Source organism: Notolepis coatsorum (assembly GCF_963971535.1).
Source record: "Notolepis coatsorum genome assembly, chromosome: 17".
NCBI lineage: Eukaryota > Metazoa > Chordata > Actinopteri > Aulopiformes > Paralepididae > Notolepis > Notolepis coatsorum.
The window spans coordinates 95,879,506-95,904,517 of NC_140181.1; the positions used below are offsets into that span (position 1 = coordinate 95,879,506).

Consider the following 25,012-nt stretch of genomic DNA (forward strand, 5'->3'; position numbering starts at 1 on the left):
ATGTGCTCATTTTATGCCTGTCTTTCTTCTGTTGTGAAGCACTTTGAGCTGCAGTTTCTGTATGAAAGGCTATACAAACAAAGTGTATTATTATTATTATGTGCGCCCGTGCGCGCGGCGTCATTATCCTGCGTGCCGGCTCAGTCCATATTAACAACGCACCACTGGTTACCGTGCAAAGTAACACGACAACAGCCACATTATCATGCAGCTGAGTCTCTCTGACATCACAAATCAGCACATTTTCAGATGACTCAGTTCAGTGAGGGTGAATATTGTGAGAGGAGAATTGGAAGAATACGCCAATATGAGAATTAGAGACATAGATCATATTAATATAAGTCCACATAGCTAGGAAACAATGCTAAACACTGAAAAGGGCCATTTATAAGATAGTTCCCCTTTAATACTTTCTAAGGGTGCATTTGTTATTCTATTCATGGGCCACTTAAATGTATTGTGCTTTCTATCTTTTTATATATGGCTGCTATATAGAACCACTAATTGGTGGAATGTATACATTAGTAAGTGGTTCTCAAACTATCCCTCTGAGCAATTTTACGTTGAATAGACGTTTAAAAGACGTCTAAATGGCCCATAGACGTCTAGGCTAAAGTCGGTCTAGAATGGGGTGAAAAGTGAAAGTTTGGTAGACGTCTATTCCAGACGTGTTTTCAACGTCTAAGCTTAGACGTGTTTTGAACGTCTATGTTTAGACGTTGTTTCAACGTCATGACATAGACGTCTAAAATCAGTCTAGAATGGGGTGAAAAGTGAAAGTTTGGTAGACGTCTATTCCAGACGTGTTTTTAACGTCTAAGCTTAGACGTATTTTGAACGTCTATGTTTAGACGTTGTTTCAACGTCATGACATAGACGTCTAAAATCAGTCTAGAATGGGGTGAAAAGTGAAAGTTTGGTAGACGTCTATTCCAGACGTGTTTTTAACGTCTAAGCTTAGACGTTTTTTGAACGTCTATGTTTAGACGTTGTTTCAACGTCATGACATAGACGTCTAAAATCAGTCTAGAATGGGGTGAAAAGTGAAAGTTTGGTAGACGTCTATTCCAGACGTGTTTTTAACGTCTAAGCCTAGACGTTATTTCAACGTCATGACATAGACGTCTACCAAACTTTACATTAAAGCATGAGCGTTGAAAATGCATTGTTTAAACATTAACACATCAATAACATGGAATAGTCAAAAGTTAGCCGTTTTTATAATTTCTTTTTATTTTAAAATACTAAAGGCTGGCCCAACACACATACATAGCAACTGAACATTTTGAAGATTAAAGATAAGAGCTGATAGCGGATCTATTTGAGCTAAGGGGCGGCGCAGAGAGGGTTGCATCCTCCCAGTCTTCGGCACTTCGAGACAGCCGGAGAGGCGCAGAGGGGGTCGCATCCTCCCGGTCTTCAGCACGGGACGTCCAACACTCCTGGACAGCCACTGACAGGGAGACAGGGAGACGGGACAGGCGTTAATACAACTCACGTGATTGTGATGGGCGGACATAGCAATAGATACAAGTGGTAAGCATTAGTAGGTTACAGCAGTAGGGATGACCCCCGGAAATATTGTGTCTATTACTAGGCTTGCTTAAATTGTGAAGAAATGAGAATATGAATTAAGATTTTTCTTTGCATCTTTGACAGTGAATAACACCATGCTAATAATGACCAAACATTAAAAACTGCCACTGATCTCGTTCAGTACCTTCTTGAGATCATGTGTACAAAAAAGTCTAAGGAAATTAATAAAGGGAATATAATTAAACCGAAGGTTCTGTAGATACAGTACTGAATTCTCCCATCCGGACCAATGCCATTAGAAATATTATAGAATAGGAGGCGTATAAATTACCTTATTATAGCCAATTCGCACATTTATATATATATATATTTACATATATTAGCTACATAAATATACTGTAACAGGTTAAGCCTTTGAACATTAAGGCAACTAGGTAAATAAAATATTGCTCCACTTCTACAAGGACATTTGCATATTCTTGGTATCTAGGGACATCTATGGACCTCAGGGAACGTAATCACAGTGTCAGAAATATTGTGTCTATTACTAGGCTTGCTTAAATTGTGAAGAAAGGAGAATATGAATTAAGATTTTTCTTTGCATCTTTGACAGTGAATAACACCATGCTAATAATGACCAAACATTAAAAACTGCCACTGATCTCGTTCAGTACCTTCTTGAGATCATGTGTACAAAAAAATCTAAGGAAATTAATAAAGGGAAGATGATTAAACCGAAGGTTCTGTAGATACAGTACTGAATTCTCCCATCCGGACCAATGCCATTAGAAATATTATTATAGAATAGGAGGCGTATAAATTACCTTATTATAGCCAATTCGCACATTTATATATATATTTACATAAATATACTGTAACAGGTTAAGCCTTTGAACATTAAGGCAACTTAAAGGAACACTCCCAAAATTTTGGGAAATTAGCTTATTAAACATCTTCCCTGGAGTTAGACATGCATGCATTGCATTAGGCTTAGGGAACACCTGGACCGTTAGCCTAGCTTAGCTTAATCCGTGGAAGTACCGGTAGGTGCTACATTAAGCCTAGTTCCCAACAGTCATGAAATACAATACCTCTCCCATCTCTCCTCTGCTCTCTGCCTCTAGACATTTTTTAAATTCCGTTATCCGTTCCAACATACACGGTAGAGGGCAGTCTCCTTAAAGGCCCTCTTGTCTCGTAGACCACCCCCTTTTAAATTAAAACGGGACATGACTGCATTTGTCATGAGTCTCTAAGAGAAAGTCATGACATTAATAATTCAAGCAATTCAACAAGTGACTAGTCAAAACAAATACAAATTGAAGGGAAAAGCTGTACTGGGACTACAAGTGTATCACCAGTTTCATAAAACCCCTTCCTCCCATTGTTTTTTGTTGCATGATGATGATCATGAACACATTTATTATGCATTGTATTTTTTGTTTAAATGTCAACATCATCTGTCCATCCTCAGTACATTTACTATCAATATAATATACGCGTCTGACTTCATCTGGTCTTTCCAAACATAAACACAGAAAGTGAGAACGCATGCCTGCCTGCCTCAACCTGCATCTTTGTACATGCATATAAATACCTGTCCATCATCTTGTTAGTGCAGTCGCGGACACTCTTTCCCCCGATCCCCGTCAATGTGGATATCTGAATAAGAAAAAACCAAATGACATGTATATTAATGTAACATCATGTACAATACAATTTAAATCCTTTGAACATATGAGTCAGTAATCTCTAACCTAGGAAAAGATTTAAAAGTCACCATTTTTGTCCTGATGTCCACCCTTTCAAGGTCCTCCTCAAGCAGGTTCAACGCCTCCTCTGTCTGGCAGGGGTGTATGTCGACCCTCCCATCCGGATGAATTTCTTTGTGGAGTTTTTTGATATCATCCTTGATTTCCAGGAGGGTCTCCATCACTTTTCTCTGGAACCCTGATATAAATGACAATTATTAGTTAAATGTAGTGAAAACATTCCGTACTTCAAATAACCGCAAATATTGTGCAAAACAACTCAACCCGTTTGTGACTGAGGAGTTTTAATGTATTCTCCCATACTTCACAGAGGAATAAACTCAAATTACATGCTAAGATTTTATCACTGTTAGTTGTTGAAACAACGGTCACCAGTGTCTAGGCATTTTTACCCAACTGTAAGAATGTTTACACCAGCAATAACTTATAATATGGTAAATTCTATTTATAATCTTAGTCTTTTCAGGCAGAGGAAATTTGTCTCTCCTGGGAGTGGGCCTTGTCTGGGGTACATCTGAAACAAGTACAGAATATTTCTGTGACATGCTACAGAAGCTTCAATACACGGGTGCGTTTATGGGGGACCCTGATGTAAACAAGACGAAAGTCTTTCTCTGGTCTGCATGCCCTTAACAATTGTATGTATTGAGCTGTACTGTACCAATTCTGCAATATGTTAATAAAGTTTTTAAATCAATCAATAAATAGCATTTTTAGGAAACTATTGTATATTTGTACGTCTCTAAATGTTTTGATGAATTGAAAATAGAAGACCCTTATGTAAAAAAGCCGAAAGTCTTTTTCTAGTCTTCATCCTCCAGTCCACTGTTGTTGTATTGAGCTGTACTGTATTGTACCCATTCTGCAATCGTTAATAACGCTTTCATTCATTCAATCATTCAGCCGGCAACAGAATAATTTTGATTGACAGTCGAGTCTGCCAATTACGTCACATCGCTTGCACCCGCCCTGCTGTTCTTAGCACCAATCGGCAAGCGCTATGCGTTTTTTACTTTCCTGAAAGTCCTCCATTGATTTTGATGAGCTCAGCTCAACGACAATTTTCATAGCACCACAACATTGTGTCGCACTGTACAGCCTTGGTTGTAGGCTAAAGTTTTACAAATTTTTTTTATCCAATTTGTATTGATTCATTTAGGAGTGAAATGCGAATGAAGGTTGAAATCACTACTCACAACGTTGCTCCCAGATATTATTTTTCACTCGCAACGGCCAAATTAATAGGCAATTTGCGATCATCTCGTTGCAGTGTACAGCCCTGCAAACATTAGAGCTGCTACGTCAGCCATCAAATGTTACAGCTAACACTAGTTGCGTTAATCAACGCAACTAATACCAACAGCAGTGGAAACAAGAGATGGTGGGATGATGTCACAATTTACCAGCTCTGGTGTAGAACCAGTTCTCATCATTAGGGGCCAGCTCCTTGTGTTTAGCCAGCTTGACCATGGTCCACCCAGTCTGGCACCTTCAGCTTTCCTGACCTGGTGACAGAAGAAATGTATCATAACAGGAGGCCCTGTGGAATATACTTTTTTTATATTATTTTAATAGTGTGACCGTCACACCATTGGAGGAAATTAATTAAGTCAACTCACTTTTTCAGGAAGGCCGCCAGGGCACGAACAAACTCCTGTAGGTTCACATCTTTCACTGACGCCCGGCATCTGGACACATGCAACAGAACGTTACATTTTAAATAGGGATTAACATAAGTATTTGACCTCTAGACTAATGTACAAGTGTCTTCTCAATACAAGTATATTCGATTTAGTTACACAGGATATTGGCAGCAGGTCACAGCATAATTTAAGCTGCAGTTGCCATATCTGACATTGAAAATGGGGGACCCTGATGTAAACAAGACGCAAGTCTTTCTCTGGTCTGCATCCCCTTAACAATTGTGTGTATTGAGCTGTACTGTATTGTACCCATTCTGCAATCTGTTAATAACGTTTTCAATCAATCAATGACATGGTGTGAGAGACACATATTCCCCATTCATGAATGAATGAATGAAAACTTTATTTAACATATTGCAGAATGGGTACAATACAGTACGGCTCAATACACACAATTGTTAAGGGGATGCAGACCTGAAAAAGACGTTTGTCTTGTTTCCATCAGGGTCCCCCATTTTCAATTCATATAGACATTTATGACATACACAACATACATGACATTTATGGCATAGGGACATATAGGTATTTAGTACTGATACATTTGTGACATAAACGGTATTCAAATATACAGTACTGTTACCCCTAGATCCTGACAGAGTATATACATATGATGGGGAGGGGACTGTACATTAGGAGGGGAGACTGTCTATAAAGCCAGGGACTAACGTTGTGCCACTTGGTCGTTATTCCCATATACATCTATAGTTATTCCTACCGGCGAGATATGCGACAGTAATGTTACACAGCTAGTGTCAGACTGGGGCTTACGTTAGCATATGCTAACATGATAGCCTAGCTTTGAGACTAGCGCGGTTAATACCATGAACATAAACAATCTGAGGCTAAATAATACAGCCTATGATGGCCACAACAATGCGCAGATTTTAATAAAATAGTGACAGTATTCCTAATTGTACACTATTCTACATAAGAGCAGCTAGCTAGCAGGCCTCAACGCGGTAGCATGGGGGCAGCCATCACTGAAATCACGTAGTGCGCGTGCAACATGTAAGATCTAACAATTTTTTAGAGAAATACAAGCACGTACACTCGTATGAACCAACTACACATGCCATTAGATATATAGTAGTCAACCCGGTTACGTTTCGAGAGGGAATAGTAATGGACTTGGCCACATTTGATTAAAATAACGGAGACACTGAGACAGATATTTACCTTGCTTGTAGACAGCGTGAACTTCCGCGAAGGGAACAGGGTGAAACGGGGTTTCCAACCCGTGTTAAAACGGGCAACTCTCGTGCGATTACGCGAGACTTCCGCGTTGCCAACCCCCTCTCAGCACCACTCATTGATTGATTGATTGATTGAAAAGTTTATTAACAGATTGCAGAATGGGTACACAGTACAACTCAATACACACAATTGTTAAGGGGATGCAGACCACTGAAATACTTTCATCTTGTTTACATCAGGGTCCCCCATTTTCAATTCATCATAACATAATATGACATAAATTTTTTTATTTTACCTTTATTTTACCAGGTAGTCACTTGAGATCAAAGATTTTCGAGCAAGACCTGGCCAAAATGGCAGCAAAACAAAAACAAACATACAAATACACAAAACACAGACAGACACATAAAAGGCAAAGTGGGGCAAGGGGATACATTTGAGCTGCAGCTAACTGAATGGGATTGGGGGAGATTGGATTTATGACATACCAGATTTACAAATACAGTACTGTTTGTGATACAAAAAGAGTTAAAAAAAAAGAAAAAAAAGAAGAGAGTATATACATTTGACGAAGAGACTGTACATTGTATAGGAGGTGGGGTGGGGGGGGTTGGGTAGGTGGGGTGGGGGAGGCGGACTGTACATTGGAGGTGGTTGGGTGGGGCGGGGGGTGGGTAGGCGCGGGGGGGGGGGTAACTGTACATTGGATTATCGACGAAACCTTACTAGGTCCAAGAAGAGGGTCTTGTGTATTACTGGGTTAGGACATTTACTGTACATTGGAGGGGGTTGGGTTAGGATATTCACAGGGGCCAGTTTCGAATTGCAGTCTTCCGTAGGTGCTCCTTGAGAGTGGTTTTAAAAGTGGGTAGTGATTCACATTCCTTTACAGCTGTGGGTAGGGCGTTCCACATATTATGCACATATTCTTGAGGATACTACATATATGCAGTGAAAGGGTTAACATACTGTGTATTGTCGCAGTGAAAGGGTTAAGTGTGGCAGTGAAAGGGTTAACAATTGTGTGTATTGAGCTGTACTGTACTGTCCCCATTATGCAATCTGTTAATAAAAAATGTCAATCAAGGCTAGGCTAAATTCGGTCTAGAATGGGGTGAAAAGTGAAAGTTTGGTAGACGTCTATTCTAGACGTGTTTTGAACGTCTAAGCTTAGACGTGTTTTGAACGTCTAAGCTTAGACGTTTAAAATCAGTCTAGAATGGGGTGAAAAGTGAAAGTTTGGTAGACGTCTATTCTAGACGTGTTTCGAACGTCTAAGCTTAGACGTGTTTTGAACGTCTAAGCTTAGACGTTGTTTCAACGTCATGACATAGACGTCTAAGATCAGTCTAAAGTGGGGTGAAAAGTGAAAGTTTGGTAGACGTCTAAGCTTAGACGTGTTTTGAACATCTAAGCTTAGACGTTGTTTCAACGTCATGACATAGACGTCTAAAATCAGTCTAAAGTGGGGTGAAAAGTGAAAGTTTGGTAGACGTCTAAGCTTAGACGTGTTTTGAACGTCTAAGCTTAGACGTTTAAACAATGTCTAAAATGGGGTGAAAAGTGAAAGTTTGGTAGACGTCTAAGCTTAGACAAGATTCTCCTGGGCTAAATGAGAGCTATGGATAGACACACACACACACACACACACACTACGGTGACCAGGTGTCCCCCTTTTGGTTGTACTGTCCCACCATTTGAGACCGCGTCCCACATATTGAGAGGATGTCCCTCTTTTTGAAGCAAAAAAAAAATATCGAACACAAGACATTCCTGTCAAGTGATAAAGTTTGAATATTTAAAACAGATGTTAGGTGGTAACAAGCCGGCTGCCAGTGCCAAGATGAATGTGGAGAGATATAATTCTGTATTTAATTTGTATTTATTTAGATTTAACCTTTATCTATTCGGTGAAGACAAGTTATTATAATAAAAAAAATTACATTATCTATCTGTCCCACTTTGTCCCACCAAAATCTTACTGTTGTCCTGCTTTTGGACTTTTTGTATCTGGTCACACACACACACACACACACACACACACACACACACACACACACACACACACACACACACACACACACACACACACACACACACACACACACACACACACACACACACACACACACACACACACACACACACACACACACACACACACACACACACACACACACACACACACACACACACACACACACACACACACACACACACACACACACACACACACACACACACACACACACACACACACACACACACACACACACACACACACACACACACACACACACACACACACACACACACACACACACACACACACACACACACACACACACACACACACACACACACACACACACACACACACACACACACACACACACACACACACACACACACACACACACACACACACACACACACACACACACACACACACACACACACACACACACACACACACACACACACACACACACACACACACACACACACACACACACACACACACACACACACACACACACACACACACACACACACACACACACACACACACACACACACACACACACACACACACACACACACACACACACACACACACACACACACACACACACACACACACACACACACACACACACACACACACACACACACACACACACACACACACACACACACACACACACACACACACACACACACACACACACACACACACACACACACACACACACACACACACACACACACACACACACACACACACACACACACACACACACACACACACACACACACACACACACACACACACACACACACACACACACACACACACACACACACACACACACACACACACACACACACACACACACACACACACACACACACACACACACACACACACACACACACACACACACACACACACACACACACACACACACACACACACACACACACAGAGTCAGAAGAACGGTCAGAAGAACGGTCAGACATGTTATTTAATCAGGCAGGATTGTGATCACAGCCCCACCCCACCTACCCAACCTCCCCCAATGCACAGTTTCTATGTCAAATGTATATACTCTTCTTCTGTTTTTTTTTAGTATCACAAACAGTACTGTATTTGAAAATCTGGTATGTCATAAATGTATAGATGTAGCAGTACTGTCTATCTGTATGTCATGTGTGTCATATGATGAATTGAAAATGGGGGACCAGTACTGTCTATCTGTATGTCATGTGTGTCATATGATGAATTGAAAATGGGGGACCCTGATGGAAAAAAGACGAAAGTCTTTCTCAGGTCTGCATCCTCTTAACAATTGTATGTATTGAGCTGTACTGTACTGTACCCATTCTGCAATCTGTTAATAAACTTTTCAATCAATCAATCAATCAATCAATCAATCAATCAATCAATCAATCAATCAATCAATCAATCAATCAATCAATCAATCAATCAATCAATCAGTCAGGTTTCCCAGCACTATCAGCGCCACGCCGCCACCTGCTGATCAAATGGCAAACAGCAGGTTAGGCTAGTGATGAACACAGCAGACCACAAATCTTCGGAAATATCGTGCTCAGATATTTGTAGGCGCATTTGCAGGACGTCTGTGGTGCATATTCTTCATATTTGGAGATGTTAATACATTGAAATAATATACTTAGTGCATAGTTTAAAATACGTCTAAGCTTAGACAAGATTATCCTGGGCTAAATGCGAGCGAGGATAGACGTCACATAAAATCTTCGAAAATATCGTGCTCATATATTTGTAGGTGCGTTTGCAGGATGCCTCTGTCCATATTGATAATATTTTCAGATGTGAATGCATTGAAATAATATACTTAGTACATAGTTTAAAATACGTCTCCAAAAAAACACGATTTGGCCCGGTTATACGAGAGCTATGAAAAACGCTTGGTTGAAAAGACGGCTTTTGCTCACTGGGATGGGTCGCGACCCAAATTGGGGTCGCAGGTGACAGTGCGCATTGGAAAGTAAAAACAAACATATATTTGTTGTATGTTCTGGCAACATATTTTGGCTAAATATGCCTCGTTTTATAAATGTGTACTGATAACAGTGCTGTAATTACATTTTCTAATAAATATGCATGATCAAGTTCAACGTGTGCTTTTATTTTGATATTCCTTAATTCCACTTTGAAATTACGCGATTAAGTGTGGGGATCCCCAAAAAAAATTCCTAAATAAAATGGGGTCACGGTCACGCTCACGGTATGAAAACGTTTGAGAACCCCTGCATTAGTTAATTGAGTGCACTGCTCCTTTACCTTGCCTGCAAGGTGATCCGTCATCCGTCATCACCGTCATCATGACTGGAGGAAGTAAAGATGCAGTAAACTCGCAGCTGTGGTAATCAGTCACGTCACGTCACGTTTTGAAAATCAGGTGAATGCGTCTTAGAAAACAATGGCGGTGAAACTGAAACCCGTCACGTGCATCATGATTCATGTTCTATATATATATCTGATTCATGCCACCTCGCAGCAGCTCGAGGGGTATTGTTTGTGCAGCGCGAGGCATGTTGTTTGTTGTGCGCGCGCACCTCGCAGCTCGAGGCATGTAGTTTGTTGCTGTGGTTTGTTGTGCCCGCGCACGATGCTGTCGTCACGCTCCGTCAAATCAGAGAGGAGAGATTAAAGCGCGGTTTATTTTGGCTAGCTTCGTTTTATTTAGCAGTAAGTACATTTTGATATGCAATACATAGTTTTATATAGGTGCAGTATTCGAGTTTGACAAATAGTAACATTAACACGGCAATTTAGCTAGTTAGCTTGGGTATGTTGTTAGTTAATTAACTTTACAGGTAGCTATTTTGGCCAAATTGGCAGATTATTTCGAAACCATGATAGACGTCTAGCTGTGACGAAATCACCATACTAGCAGTAGCATTAATGTTATCTTTACTGATGTTTATTTTCTGATTATGTTTATTTATTGACACAGGACTCGGAGCCAACAAGCAGAAGAAAATATGGACAACGTTAACCTCATTTCATACACACAACATGTCATATCCAAGCGAGGGCCGTTAGCCAAAATCTGGTTATCGGCTCACTGGGAAAGGAAAATCACAAAGGCTAATGTATTCGAATGCAATTTGGAAAGTACCGTCAAAGACATACTTTCCCCACAGGTAAACAACATGCATGCAAGAAGCATGATTATTTGATTAAAATGTATTGTCATGATCATCATACAGCACAAGTACAGTACAAGAGTACACATGTAACAGTAAAGTACAATACATTGTAATAGTACAATGTACAGGTGATTAAACTTGGTATAACTAATATATATTAGTACTACTGGGTAATGGTGCTAATCAAATGTATGTACAGAGTTGTAGTATTAATAAGTACAGTGATACAGGTATAAAGACAGTATGGTAGTAAGTCATACTGGCCAACAGCGTAGGAGTAGGTAAGGGATATGTACAGATATAGATATACTAGTACAGATATAACGATGATATGCAGGTCTGTACATGCATGTGGATATATATATAGTATATACAGCATTATTGTACATGCTATATGTAGAGTTATATGGGTTATATGCAGGTGTATACTGTAAATAGGTACTGTATATAGAGGGATTATTATATTCAGACAGATGGATATATATATTTATGCTATAAATGTATATATACAGTATATATAGCACTATTGTACACACTATTGTATTTTTCAACAGTTTTGTAAATAGAGATTGAAGTAAGTGTGTGTGTGGTATGCCCTTAGATTATGATTGGTTTGCGGTTATTCGGTCACCTACTCCTGGGAGTGGTGCGAATATACTCCAGAAAAGCCAAATATCTCCTTGAAGACTGCAAAGAAGCACGGGTTAAACTCAAAGTGGAATTCAGGCCAGGTAACCCATGCATCATTTTGTGTTGTCAGTGTCAAAGCGACAGCTAAAATAAGATGGCCAGCGTTAACTCTGGGAGGCTATAGGTGTCCTCTGTCCTGGCATGCCGCTGAACAATTAACCTGTGTCGAGCCTCGGCTCCATTCTTTTCTGTGCTGGCTCTAAACAAGTCTATGAAATATAGCGGCATTTAACCCTTTCACTGCCACACTACCAAAGTGTTAACCCTTTCACAACCACCCTACAGAAGGTTAACCCTTTCACTACCACACTACAGCCGGTTAACTGTCTAGTGTGGTAGTGAAAGGTTAACCTGTAGTGTGGTAGTGAATGGGTTAGCTACGCATGATATGCAAATCTGACCCTTGACCACACATAGAAAAACATGAGGAGAGGGGAGAGCTATGCAACAGTAGACCAGGCATAAGAAGAAAAACGTTAAGCTCTCATGTGCATATAGTTTCCACCAGGTTGATTCCAAAATGCTGTAAACATTACTGTAGAGGAGCATAGTTTTGCTTCTCATGAAGATGTGCCTAGATTATAATGGTGACTATCTCAGGCATTGTTATATCTTTCAGCATCAGAATATGTTACGTCTGCATGACATTTCTACCAGTCATTGAAGTATATGTAGTGATATAACTAATGTATACATTCACATGACATAGCTGTAGCATAGATATTGTGATATTCTGAAATAAAGGATATATGAAGTGTATATCACTTCATTGTGTAATACAGAGTTAAAGTTATACATTATTATTACACAATTACATGCAGTTGTGCCTAATTCTTACATACAAATTCTTAAAATGTTCTAACTTTTGTAACTTTGTTTCCGGGAAAATAGATCACTTTGTGGCCAACAACTGCTTATGCAAATATGCTAAATCTTCCATTGAACACACATAAAAAAAATGCAGTTTTTGATGACATAAAAGTATATTTGATGGACTGCATCTAAAAAGCACTTCTGCATTGCACAATTTATTTGTATTAACCCTTTCACTACCGCACTACAGAAGGTTAACCTTTCACTATTGAAAGGGTTAACCTTCTGTAGTGGTAGTGAAATGGTTAACCATTTGTCGTGTGTGGCAGTGAAGGGGTTAACCTTCTGTATTGTCACAGTGAAAGGGTTAACCCTTTGGTAGTGTGACAGTGAAAGGGTTAACACTAGCACAGCCATGGAGAAAATGCCACTAATTCCCGCCAGGAACGGGACAGCTTATATGAGAAATATGAGAAAAATAAACAGTGTGTAAACTATATAATTACCTCTGAATATAAAAATATGAGGTTTACCACAATGAAATGTAGGTTTGAGTGACGTAAAAAAAAGATATATTATAATTTTATTAATTTTTTTTTTTGGATGGAAGAGCCACACATTGACGGGCAAAGAGCCACACGCGGCTCGCGAGCCACGGGTTGGCCACCCCTGCGCTAGATGCTTGCAAAGTGCTGTGACTTTCGTCTGTTAAACGGCCCATATGTGGAATAACGTTCTAATTACATTTTCCTGAAGTCATTTCGAAATTTCAGAAACCGTGCCAGATAAAACGGGTACTTTTAGGAAAAGTCATTGAGTGACAGCTGGAGCTCGACTGAGTGACGAGAAACATTTATTGAAAATGCCTAGGGGTCATTTGACCCCTTGTTGGCTGTGCTAGTATTAAAAAGAAAATTAGACATTGATTCAGCAAAATGTCACATAAAAAGTATACAGTGCCATTTACAGTCAGATTTTTTCATGATCTTTGTCAAAATCAAAGTTCCTTTACAACTTCTGATTGTGGTGATATTGTGATATTTGTAGGACTAATAGTTTTTAATACATTTTAATTTGTAGGACTAGTAGGGTTAATTAATTATTTTAATTAGTTCATTCATTTCTATTAGTTTAATCACATTTTTATCTAAGAAAGCTTTATTTAAAATACATCCACCCCTCTCTTTCAACACTCCAGGACAGACTGACATGCCGCTCGAGGGGTTTGAGGCCACGCTTAAAGACATCACCTTGATGGAGGATTTCACTGTCTTTGACACCACACCGCTTCCACACCCAAAGTATGGTTGTCTCTCTTTATTTCAGGGCTGTACAGTACTACGAGGGCGTAGCATATTGCCCCTAAAAATAGCCTGTGCTAGTAGAAAAAAATATTTGGGGGCACCCTTGCTAGTACTGATTTCAACTCTTTCATTCGTATTTCACTCCTTTTTTTTCAAGGAATTTAAACATTGCGAACTAATCTTGTTGGCCGTTTTCTATATCTCGGTCTCTCCGTCTGCCCGAGGATCGGGGCTGTTACTTACACACTCGCGCGACTGACACTCACATGCACATACGCGTACTTGAGAGGTGCTGTCCGTGCTGAAGCAGAGCAGAGCTCATCATAGCGGAGAGAACGGAACCTTTCGAAAAAAGCATGCATAGCGCGACCTGTGTAACATTAAGTTACACTGCTATCTCCTATCTTAACGTTAGCAAGCTAAGCATGCATAGCGCGACGTGTGTAACATTAAGTTACACTGCTATCGTTAGCAAGCTAAGCATGCATAGCGCGACCCGTGTAACGTTAAGTAACTTGTGTTCCGCGGGGAAAGACCGGTCATCACTGCATACAACTTAGTTTAATCCAAATATCCATTCAGAAACTTTGTATTATGAAATAATTCTGGGATGTCATGTCTGACTATTTCCCTATGCCTCGTTTGGTGCGAGTTCAGCTGACACTGTTGACACGCCCACTACGCAAAGCGTGCACTCTCACACACACACACACTGCTCCGGTCATGCATCCACTCAACTCATGGAAAATACAGCATCAGGCTATTGTTCTAAAAGTATCTCTACTAATAAAATGGAGTATTGAACCGTTTTTAACAGCTGGGTATTGGGTGGGACATTCTGATTTAAGAACTTTCTAAATAAAATAGAAAGTCCCAAAATAGTTAATTTATCTGACTGCTTGTATTAATTGATCAAAAAGTAGCCATGTGCAGTAATATAGTTATATAAAAGAATAATAAAGCAATGTCGATTATGTTCTTAATAAAAAAAAAAATCTTGCAAAATAATCAAAAAGAACCGATAAGAATATCGATAAAGTACCGAACCGTTAAGCAGTATCGAATCGATAAGAGTAGTAGTATCGATAAAATCCTAACTATCCTAACCCATCCCTAATGAACACTGTTAATACACTGTTATCAATGAAAGAAGAAATGTTTGCAGCTGTGGTAATACTTCAGTTTGTTCATTATAAAAGATACAAACCTGAAAACAAAAGCACTTACATGTTAAATAAAAGGACCACAGTAATGAGGCAGGAGGAACATATTTTTTTTCACTATAATGGTAAAATTGTTATTTTAAAAAGGTGCCCCTAAAAAAGATTCTGTGTCCCTAAATTATTCATTTAGGGGCACCTGTGCCCCTAGTGAAAAAGCTTAGCGTACATAACGGACCTAATGAAATTATTCAGTACTGTAGTCCTTTCTTCAATAGCTTGGAGATGTTTAGGGCTAAACAAATACAGTATCAGGTTTATAATTTCTTGGTATATATGCCCTTTTTCCCTTGTGAAATAATAATACATCATCTGAAGTCTTAAGGCTCTCCTCCAATCATTAATTGTGTAAAATAGCCTGAAAAATAAAGGTTGCAAACAGGCATCCCTTTGTTATCAGGAGCCACAGACCACTTGAAGGGTTTTCATCCATTATTTATCCTTTCTCTCTTTACCCTGACTGCAGTAACATAGATCTTGTGGACCAGTTTTCACTGAATCAGTGTCGAACAGAGGAAATCACCATCAAAGAGGATTTAGGAAATGTCTTCCTAAACCTGGTGGACTTCGGTAAGATCCAGTTATTTTTCCTTTGCTTGAGAATGTTGACTTCTTCCTGGTTTTCCTTTTTGTAAAGGCATTTAAATGTCAATTTAGTCTAGTTTGCTTTTTTGTACTGTAAACACTTTTTGTAGGTAGTCTTATGTCAAGGTAATCTTAGGGCTGGGCAATACAGAAGAAAATAAACATCACAACATTCAGAAAGACCTTTTTCCGATATCGATAGGTCACAGTATATACATATCTGCTTAGGTATGGAAAATCATGTTGGATAATCAAGTTGATATTGCGTATGTGTAGGATGTGATACAGTATCAAACTGAAACTTTCATTTGACATTTAGCATTCATTTAAACTATAGGGAAAAAAAGAAAAATAATAATAAAATATCTTCAGATGGCATCCCCTCAAATATTGGGAGATCTCCAATTTGAGAGAACTTTTGGTTAATATGTGTATCATTCATTAACACAAATATGGCGTCGGTAGTGTGGGACTTTTTCAAAGTTTCAGAGGAAAACAGTTCGCTTGCTATTTGTAACAAATGCAGACGTTCCACGAGGAGGGAAAGGGGCAACAAGCTATAACACACCCAACCTAATAAGTCACCTGAAACATCACCACCGCTACGATGGTGTATTAAAATCCGACGACGACGCGCAAGCAGCTAAAGGCTAAGCTGCTGTGAATCCAAAGCCAGCTGCAAAGGAACCGGCGGGGCTTGTACCTATTGACGAGGCGTTTGCAAAATTAAAGACGTTTGACAGAGATGACCCAGAGATGGCTCAAGCGATCTCTAATTTGATCACAGAAATGATGGCGCTTGACGACCAGCCCTTTTCCCTCATCGAAGTGTTGTGGAAAGGTTGTTTAACACAGCAGGAGACGATATTTCCAATTGTAACAAATAGGTAATTTATTTAAGAAAAGAAGTTCTTTAACAGCAAGAGCTATGGGTCAAAGAGGATCACCACAGCTTGAACAAAAACACTCTGTTTCCAATCCCTTTGCCTGTCCCCTAAATCCCCTCTCAGTCCTGCCCCCCCATGACAGATATGATGACGTATCATATCATGTCAGATCTGACATGACGTACATTAAGATGATACGTAGATTTAACATCGGAGAGAGAACATGAAGAGAGATAAACAAGATATGATGTCCACACACGATATGATGTAGAGAGTGAGATGTGTGTGTGTGTGTGTGTGTGTGTGTGTGTGTGTGTGTATGTGTGTGTGTGTCTGTGTGTGCGTGCGTCTGCGTACAGACGTATGTGTATTGTATGTGTGTATTGTGTCGACTGTGTGTGTCTGTGTACGTGTGTGTCCGTGTGTCTGTGTGTGTGTGCTGTGCCTGTGTGAAAGAGAGAAAATAACAAGATATGAAAGCATACAATGTACGAGATTACCAGCACACAACATGCCGTACTGAAATGTCCATCTGTTCCAAATTGTTTTAAGAACGTCAGCCAGACCGTCTTTCAGCACTGCTAGTTGACCTATATTAAACTAGTCCACCTCATACACATTTTCCCCAACATTCCCCCATTTGGGGCTATCCCTAGTCCCACCCAAATCATATAACCAAGAAAATGTGAACGTCTAACTAAACGAGAAACCATATTTATATAACAAAAGTTTAAATGGCTGATCTAAACAAGAAACCTAGCCATATAATAAATTTTAAATGTCTAACTAAACAAGAAACCTTACTTCATTCACTGGACCCCTAACGGACCAACAAAGGCTGACTACCGTTCTCACAATAAACACAAAACCGCTCAAAACAAGAGTAATAATAAAACATAAAAAAAAAAAAAAAAAAAAAAACCCAATTTATAATCCTAACCTGACAGACAAATCCCCCCAACCTCCACCGCTTACCAAATGAGCCACAGTTCCGGCCGGAAACCGCGACTCTCATCAGGGAAAGGAGAAGTTGACCGTCAGAACTAAACATAGAACATCCCTCCCAAAAAAAAATGACATTGTCTCTTCCATAACATTGAGTCCCAGTGTCCATCGCTCAGCCCCCCTTCCATGCCCACGCCATAGTCTCCTCACCGTATTGCCAAAAGTCACATTTTGCCAATACAGCAACCACCACGCCACACCTCCAGTCCTCGTAGAAGCATGTCCCCATGCCTGGACGGGAGGCGCTGGTACCGACCTCACCACGTGTCCCCCCCATCTTCGACGGGAGGTGCCCATCTTGCCCACTGCGTTAGCCCCCCCCTTTGTCCCTCCAGTCCCCAGAACCGATCCCCAGACCACTTCTTCTCAATGCTTCCTCAGGCTCAGAACCGACACTCTGCCGATGCCCCTTCCCATTCCGGTTTGACCAGGACCACAAGTAAAATAAACAAAAAATAATAAAAAAATAAAAAACAATGCAATGATTTTCAATGGTTGCAATCTCTATGCCGAAGGATCATTAGAAAATCAGACTAAAATTCCTAGTTAAAGGAATAAACCAACAAAACTGCACTCAGACCATCCCCCGTCACTCTCAAGGAAAGAACCAACAAAAAGAAAATGTCCCTACCTCACCATACCCCTAATCCTCTATCCCCTCGTCTCCCTCTAAGGCAGCATAAAGCTGAGGATATGGCCCGATTTGTGGCTCAATCTCTTTCTGTCCCACCATCAGCATTTGGCTCGTTACGTGTGAAGTTACCAGCCTACCCAAGAGAGGCATACCACAACAGAAAAGGAGAACCAATATCAACCCTGCCACCCCGATGGATATCCCCGTCTGCATCACTATGCTTCCCCACTGTCCCAATCTTTCCAACACCCCACTCCCCCACCATTCTTCATTCCGGCCAGAATTCCCCCTCAACTCCTCCCTCAAATCCTTCAGCTTAGCCATGGCCTCGGAGAACTTTCCCCCTGGCCCCACATTCGTCGGAATGAATGTGCAGCAGTACTGTCCAAACATGGAACAGACTCCACCCTTCTCCGCCATTAACCAGTTCAGAGCCTGTCTATTCTGCCACGCCACCGTACTGGTCGCGTGCATCTGGTCCCCCATTGCATCCAACGCCTCCTCGGTGTAATTGAGATACCGCTGCTGATTGTAAAACAAATAGTTGATCCACCCGGTGTTCTTATTGACCGATATCCATGGCAGAATAGACTCAAACCCTGCCGCAATCTCATTCTTAGCCATGAACTCGGCTGGAATGCCCCTTGGCTGTCCTATGCTGTCCAGATACACCCTTGGGTCTGCCTTGTAGCTACGCTTCGTTCGAGAGATAGGAGACTCAGAAGGTCCTTCCGTCACTGATAATGGTAGGACCACCATTGGCATGATCGCCTGAACCCGGGCACATCTACCTGACCAATCTAAAGGAAGTGTATTCCTCAACCTCCTACCGCCGCAGAGCCAGTATTGGTCCGCCAGTGCCATATCCTGGACATGAAAAGGGCAAGCTACAGGCCGTGGGTTGGTATCCACTCCCTTTAACACGACCCCGTGTCCACACTTTCCTTCTTTCGTACAGTTAGTCGTGATGCTCCAAATAGTAGTGCACCGCCCCTCTGCCACCTCCCCTACATCCCGGGTCCCCTCCTTTTGCAAGCACTCGAAATCCTTGGTCAGCCATAGTTTGACACCTCTGGGTATTGGCAACCCCGTCGCTACCCCCTGCACACGTACATCCAATTTCCTACAACGTTCCCGCATAGTGACATCCTTGAAATCCGTGACGTTTCCTGCCGCCTTAAAACGACTAGAGCCGAGAAACCCCAAACACTCTGCCTCGCACCAAGGGCGACTATTATGGGGCCCCTCCCATGCCTCTGCGTCCCTGTCACACTGAGCCCAACTGAACTTCGTGCCCTTCACCAGCAGCCTATCCGGACGTGCCTTGGAGCAGACATAACAATCCTCTATCTGATTCTGCGCGCTCGTGTACTGGACCCACTTAAACCACTCATTCCCTAAAGCCGCCCTATACATCGGGTCAGCCTCCGGGTCTTCCTCGTCATAGTCATAGTCGCCCCCATCCTGTTCCCCGGAAGGAAGCAAACCCCTCAACCTGGCCCAGAGTGAGCCCACTGAGTCCCTCAACGTTCCGGCTGTCCTCTGGAACATATCCTGTCCCCCCACCTCTTCCGACTCAGTGTCCTTGACCTCCCTTTTTCCCCTCACCCCTGTCCCCTGTGATTGGTTCGGGACAGGCTCAACTCTCCTATCTACCCCCACAACCCGATCCTCGTTAGTATAATGGTAAGTATCCCCGCCTGTAACGGGGGAATGGTCAAAATCAAAAACATGCCCTTGCGGTCCTACGGGAAACACCCCGTTTGGTTGTAGTCTTATCTTCTCCCCCCCTTCCTCGATGGAGGGAAGAGGGGGCGCCTGATTCTGAGCCTGGTCATGAAAGCCTGCTGGTACTTGAGCCTGAGCGGGACCCCGTGGGACTCCTACCCACTCAAACCCGTCATCCTCAAGGACGGGTCGACCGTGACGGTTCTTAATGACGTCGTTGTGCCCGGCCGACCGTCCGCACACTGCTGCCAACATCTGCGGGAGCATCAGCAGGCACTGCACCTTCCAGTTGCCGTCTCGGACCCTCCATGTCGGGTTCTGCATAACTGCGATCGATTGTATCCCCCAAGAGATCGCCGCTGGCCTTTATGCAGTGATTGAAGTGGAACCAGGTCGCTGATCCTTTGACTTGGACTGCCGTTCCAGTCGATCGGATCACCTCGTACGGGCCCTCTCTCCGGGGTGATGACCACTTTCTCTTGTGGACCTTTACGAAGACCAAGTCCCCAGGGATCAGTCTCGGTTTGGTGGCTTCCTTCTCCGCCTCCTTTTCCCCCTTTCTCTCCTTTCTCTGCTCCTGTCGAAACACAGCTTCATGTATTTTAGTCACTTGCTGAAGATATTTTTCAGATCTTGCTCAAAAATATCTAATGCCGGGCCCCTAGCCAGGTGTCTAAATGGCGGTGCTGGCATGCTGCGGCCTGTAAGCATTTCATGCGGTGTTAGCTGTGTTTGGCGGTTTACGCTGCTTCTAATAGCCATCAGAGCAAGTGGCAAAGCATCAATCCAGTTAAGCTTAGTTTGCATACAGATTTTCAACAGTTTGTTTTTAATGACCAGATTGGCCCTTTCCACCTTCCCCTGCGACCCGGGACTATAGACACAGGAAAGGCGCTGTCTTATACCTAATTTCTGCATCAGCCCTTTAACCACCTTGTCGATGAACTCGCGGCCATTATCGCTTTGTAATATCGTGGGAATTCCAAATCTCGGAATGACCTCGCGACACAGGAACTTGATCACTGTGTCCGCGTTCTTGTGTTTAGATGGAATGGCCTCAATCCAGCGACTAAAGCAGTCCTCTACTACCAGGAGGTATCGTTTGCCCTGCACTGGCGTTATCATGTCTGTATAGTCCATAATCAGATGTCTGAATGGTCCCTCAGGGAGGGGTGTGTAAGCCGCCACTGTCGGTACTCCTTTGCGCACATTGCCATGTAAGCATGTTAAACACCTGGCTAGTGTAACGTCAATTTGTGCCTGAAGCTTTGGGGACCAAAATCCCATTTTCGTGATTCGTTTCAGGGTCTCTGCTCTTCCACAGTGATCAACACCATGAGCCTCAGGTATCACTAAGGACAGAAGATCGATGGAGGCGACTATCAAACCGTTATGACTCCTCCACAGACCATCTGCCCCCCTTACAGCCCCCCTCTCCGTCCACGACTGTTTCTTGGCCTGCGTGGCTGAGTCCTGAAGATCACTCAAATTATCCTCAGTTACCTCAGTCGTCAGTTCGGCCGCAAACATCAGAACAGCCGTGGACGGCACCGCAGCCGCCGCCTTCGCGGCCTCGTCCGCCGCGTTGTTTCCCGTCGTCACAAAGGACAGGTCTTTTCTGTGTGCCTGGCACTTTACGATAGCAATGCTTTTGGGCAACTTTACAGCCTGAATAAGCGCCACAACCTGCTTGTGGTGAAGGATCGATGAGCCGTCCGATTTCTTAAAGCCTCTTGCCTTCCAAATGGCCGCGAATAGGTGGCATACGCCATGCGCATACGCAGAGTCTGTAAAGATGTTAACCGTGCGATCTTTAGCTATTATGCATGCTTCTGTTAGTGCTATTAGTTCTGCAAGCTGGGCCGAACATGGTTGCATGCATTGTCCGGCCTTTCTTGTTAGTGTTTCTCCGTTAGGTTTGCACTGTACGACGGCGTATCCTGACCTTAAATTTTCCCCCTCCCGATAGCAGGACCCATCCACAAAAAGTGAGAGTTCTGCTATCGCGAGCGGGTCGACTCCCAAATCAGGACGGAGTTTCACGAAAGCCTGTACCTCCACCTCACACTCATGCGGTTGACCCTCGCTCGGGAGTGGTACCAGATCCGCCGGGTTACTGCCGTGGCATGTTTTTATCGTAACGTCCGAGTACTGCAGGAGCCTCATGTAAGCCTGTTGCCGTTGGCTGGTCAGAACAAATTTGCCTCTTTCAATCAAGTTTGCCAATTTGTGATGTGTCCAAATGCAAATGTCATATCCCATTGTCACGGCCGTTGCCTTCTCATACATCAAATGTGCTGCGGCCAGGGCCTGATAACAAGGTGGCAGACCCTGCTCTACCGGCGAAAGAGCTCTAGAGTAATATGCTATCGGTTGTTTTTTCCCACTCCCCCCCTGTGTTTGAGTCAGGACAGCTGTCGCATGCTGCGCTCTATGTGAGACGAATAGGTGGAAACACTTCTCATAATCCGGCAGCGCCAGGGCAGGGGCCTGTAACAACAGACGCTTAATGTTTATGAACGCGTCCTCCCCCTCCTCGGTCCATGTCAAGGGAGCGCGAAGCTTGTCTGTACCCGCCTCTTTTATCATCATCCTCAACGGCGCTGTCGCTATCGTATAGTCCTCCACCCACTCAGAGCTGTACCCAGTCATCCCTAAAAACGTCATCATCTGTCGGACCGTCAATGGCCTAGGTGCCTTGGATACAGCTTCGAGCTGCGTGGGTGAGATGCTTTTTATGCCCTTTTGAATGACGCGAGACAAGTACTCAACTTTTGGCTGGCAGTACTGCAGTTTTGAACGGGATGCCTTGTGGCCTCCCATGGCTAATCCACTCAAAACTTTGATGGAGTCCTCATGGCACTGCTGACGTGTATCCGAGCAGATTAGAATGTCATCTGCATACAGTAAAACCGTGCTGAGTAGTGTGTCGCACACTCCTTGCAAGTCTTCCTTGAGCGCCTTCGAGAAGTAATGCGGCGAGTGCGCGAACCCTTGTGGCAACCGGGTGTAAGAGTATTGTTTCCCCCTGTGGGTAAAAGCAAACAGATACTGAGACTCTTTTTCCAATGGAACACTGAAGAATGCCTGCGTGAGATCAATGACCGTATAGTACTGCGAGCTACTCGGGATGTTTGTCAGGAGGGTGTGTGGATTAGCGACTTCCGCCTCTGGTCCAGACACCACGTCGTTCACCGCCCTCAAATCGTGTACCAGTCTGTACCTAGCCCTGTCCGCCTTTAGCACTGGGTGGATAGGTGTATTACATCTGGATTTGAAAGGGACGAGCACTCCCCCCTTTAACAGTCCCTCAATCTGATGTGATATAGCTTCCTCCGACTCTGGCTTCATTGTATACTGTCTGATAAAGGGTGGTCTACAACCCTTCTTTAACCTGACCTTCACTGGCTGTGCCGACAATATTAGACCCACATCTGTGTCGTGTTTTGACCACAACCGTTCCGGGGTGCGCGCCAACATGTCCTGTTCCAGCAAAGCATCCGCCTCTGGAATAACGCAAGGGTCTCCTGGTAATCTGATTACTTGCGGTTTTGCCAAAACTGAAAAGGAAATCATTATTTATGAAACTCCCATCTGCGCTGTTCCAAATTAGCGGAGATTCCGTGGAGACCCACCTTTGCGTCTCGGATTCCTGTATCATTGAACCTAGATGTTCGGATTCGTAACCAGGATTTATTCTCAGAGTGATGTGTGGGGCGGCGTCTCTTAGTCTATGTTGTTCCCGTAGATACTTACCCGTGTTAACCCTCAACGCCGCGCCCTGTCTCCCTACAATTATCGTAGATGAGTCAATCTGCACCTGCTCGGGCTGTCCCTGCAACCATGCCTTGTTCCTAACTAGGTCACTATTCGTCAAATATTGTAGTGTGCAATGTGCCTCCATGTTTGTTTGTCTAGACTGAGGCAGTTGGGTTTTCAGAAATGGCTCCCAGGGGGCACAGACCCTTTGCAGCTCTGCATCTATGTTGCCCAGCCAGAACACAGTGGCCTCTTTCTCCCCCGTCCCTTGTAGCATCATTTGGTACACGTCTTGTTCAATTTGAATCCCCTCAGGCGTACATAGGATTTTACAGCCTAGTTTACACATTGCATCTCGTCCCAAGAGATTGCGCGGGGTGCTGTCCGAAATTAATACAGGTATTGTTATGGTCTTGTTGTTATACGTCATAGAGATTGGATCTGATGTGGGTATTAATTGTGTTTTTCCCGAGAATCCGACCGTCCGAACATACTGTCCAGACTGGGGTAAGTGAGCGGCGTATTTTTGCTTTATGCAGGAAAAACCTGCTCCAGTGTCTGCCATCATCTCTGTTAATTTGCCCTCCACTAGGACCTGCAGAATAGGTTCTTGCTCAGCTCCCTTGGAAACCACAATCATTTGATTTCCCCCCGTCGCATTCTCTGGGCACCCCTAGTGATTACCCCCCTGGTTTCGGGGCCCTCCTGTCTCCCCCTGGTCGTGGGGCCCTTGTGACTCCCCCTGGCGCACGGGTCTTCCATACTCCGAGCCGGGACGGTATGGTTGCCTACATCTCATTTCCCTGTGTCCCTGCATGCCGCAGTTCCAACAGTGGAAACGGGGAAACTGTTGTTCGTTCCCCGGTCCCTGTGTAAACCGTGGGCCTGATTGCCCATTCCCTGCCTGCCGCCTGAACGCCTGGTTCTGTGAACTATAGCCATAGCTTCTCACTACCTGAGGTGCAGGCGGGGGTCCCTGG

General features: G+C 43.1%; 2 protein-coding genes across 3 annotated transcripts in view; one reads left to right on the forward strand and one right to left on the reverse strand.

Annotated features, from left to right (window-relative positions):
• Nucleotides 1-1,308: 1,308 nt before the first annotated feature.
• Nucleotides 1,309-6,297, reverse strand: LOC311244389 (uncharacterized protein). 2 transcript variants are annotated; one of them, XM_084333856.1, is made up of 6 exons: nt 6,188-6,297; nt 4,928-4,996; nt 4,712-4,813; nt 3,317-3,486; nt 3,134-3,198; nt 1,309-1,453 (listed from the first exon to the last, which is right to left on the reverse strand). In XM_084333856.1, exons 3-6 carry the CDS (start codon nt 4,776-4,778, stop codon nt 1,420-1,422), a joined length of 336 nt encoding a protein of 111 aa, XP_084189982.1. In that variant the 5' UTR covers nt 4,779-4,813; nt 4,928-4,996; nt 6,188-6,297; the 3' UTR covers nt 1,309-1,419. The 2 variants fall into 2 exon arrangements, with proteins under 2 accessions (XP_084189982.1, XP_084189983.1); XM_084333857.1 differs by lacking the exon at nt 6,188-6,297 and adding an exon at nt 6,060-6,159.
• Nucleotides 6,298-10,819: 4,522 nt separating this feature from the next.
• Nucleotides 10,820-25,012, forward strand: part of rad21l1 (RAD21 cohesin complex component like 1) — a gene marked incomplete at its 3' end in the record, with an annotated part of 61,409 nt that continues 47,216 nt past the window's right edge. The window contains exons 1-5 of the mRNA XM_084333567.1: nt 10,820-10,943; nt 11,212-11,401; nt 12,009-12,138; nt 14,109-14,211; nt 15,901-16,004. Of these exons, the coding sequence (XP_084189693.1) occupies nt 11,240-11,401; nt 12,009-12,138; nt 14,109-14,211; nt 15,901-16,004 (499 nt within the window). The 5' untranslated portion in view covers nt 10,820-10,943; nt 11,212-11,239. The remainder of the gene's footprint in view (nt 10,944-11,211; nt 11,402-12,008; nt 12,139-14,108; nt 14,212-15,900; nt 16,005-25,012) is intronic.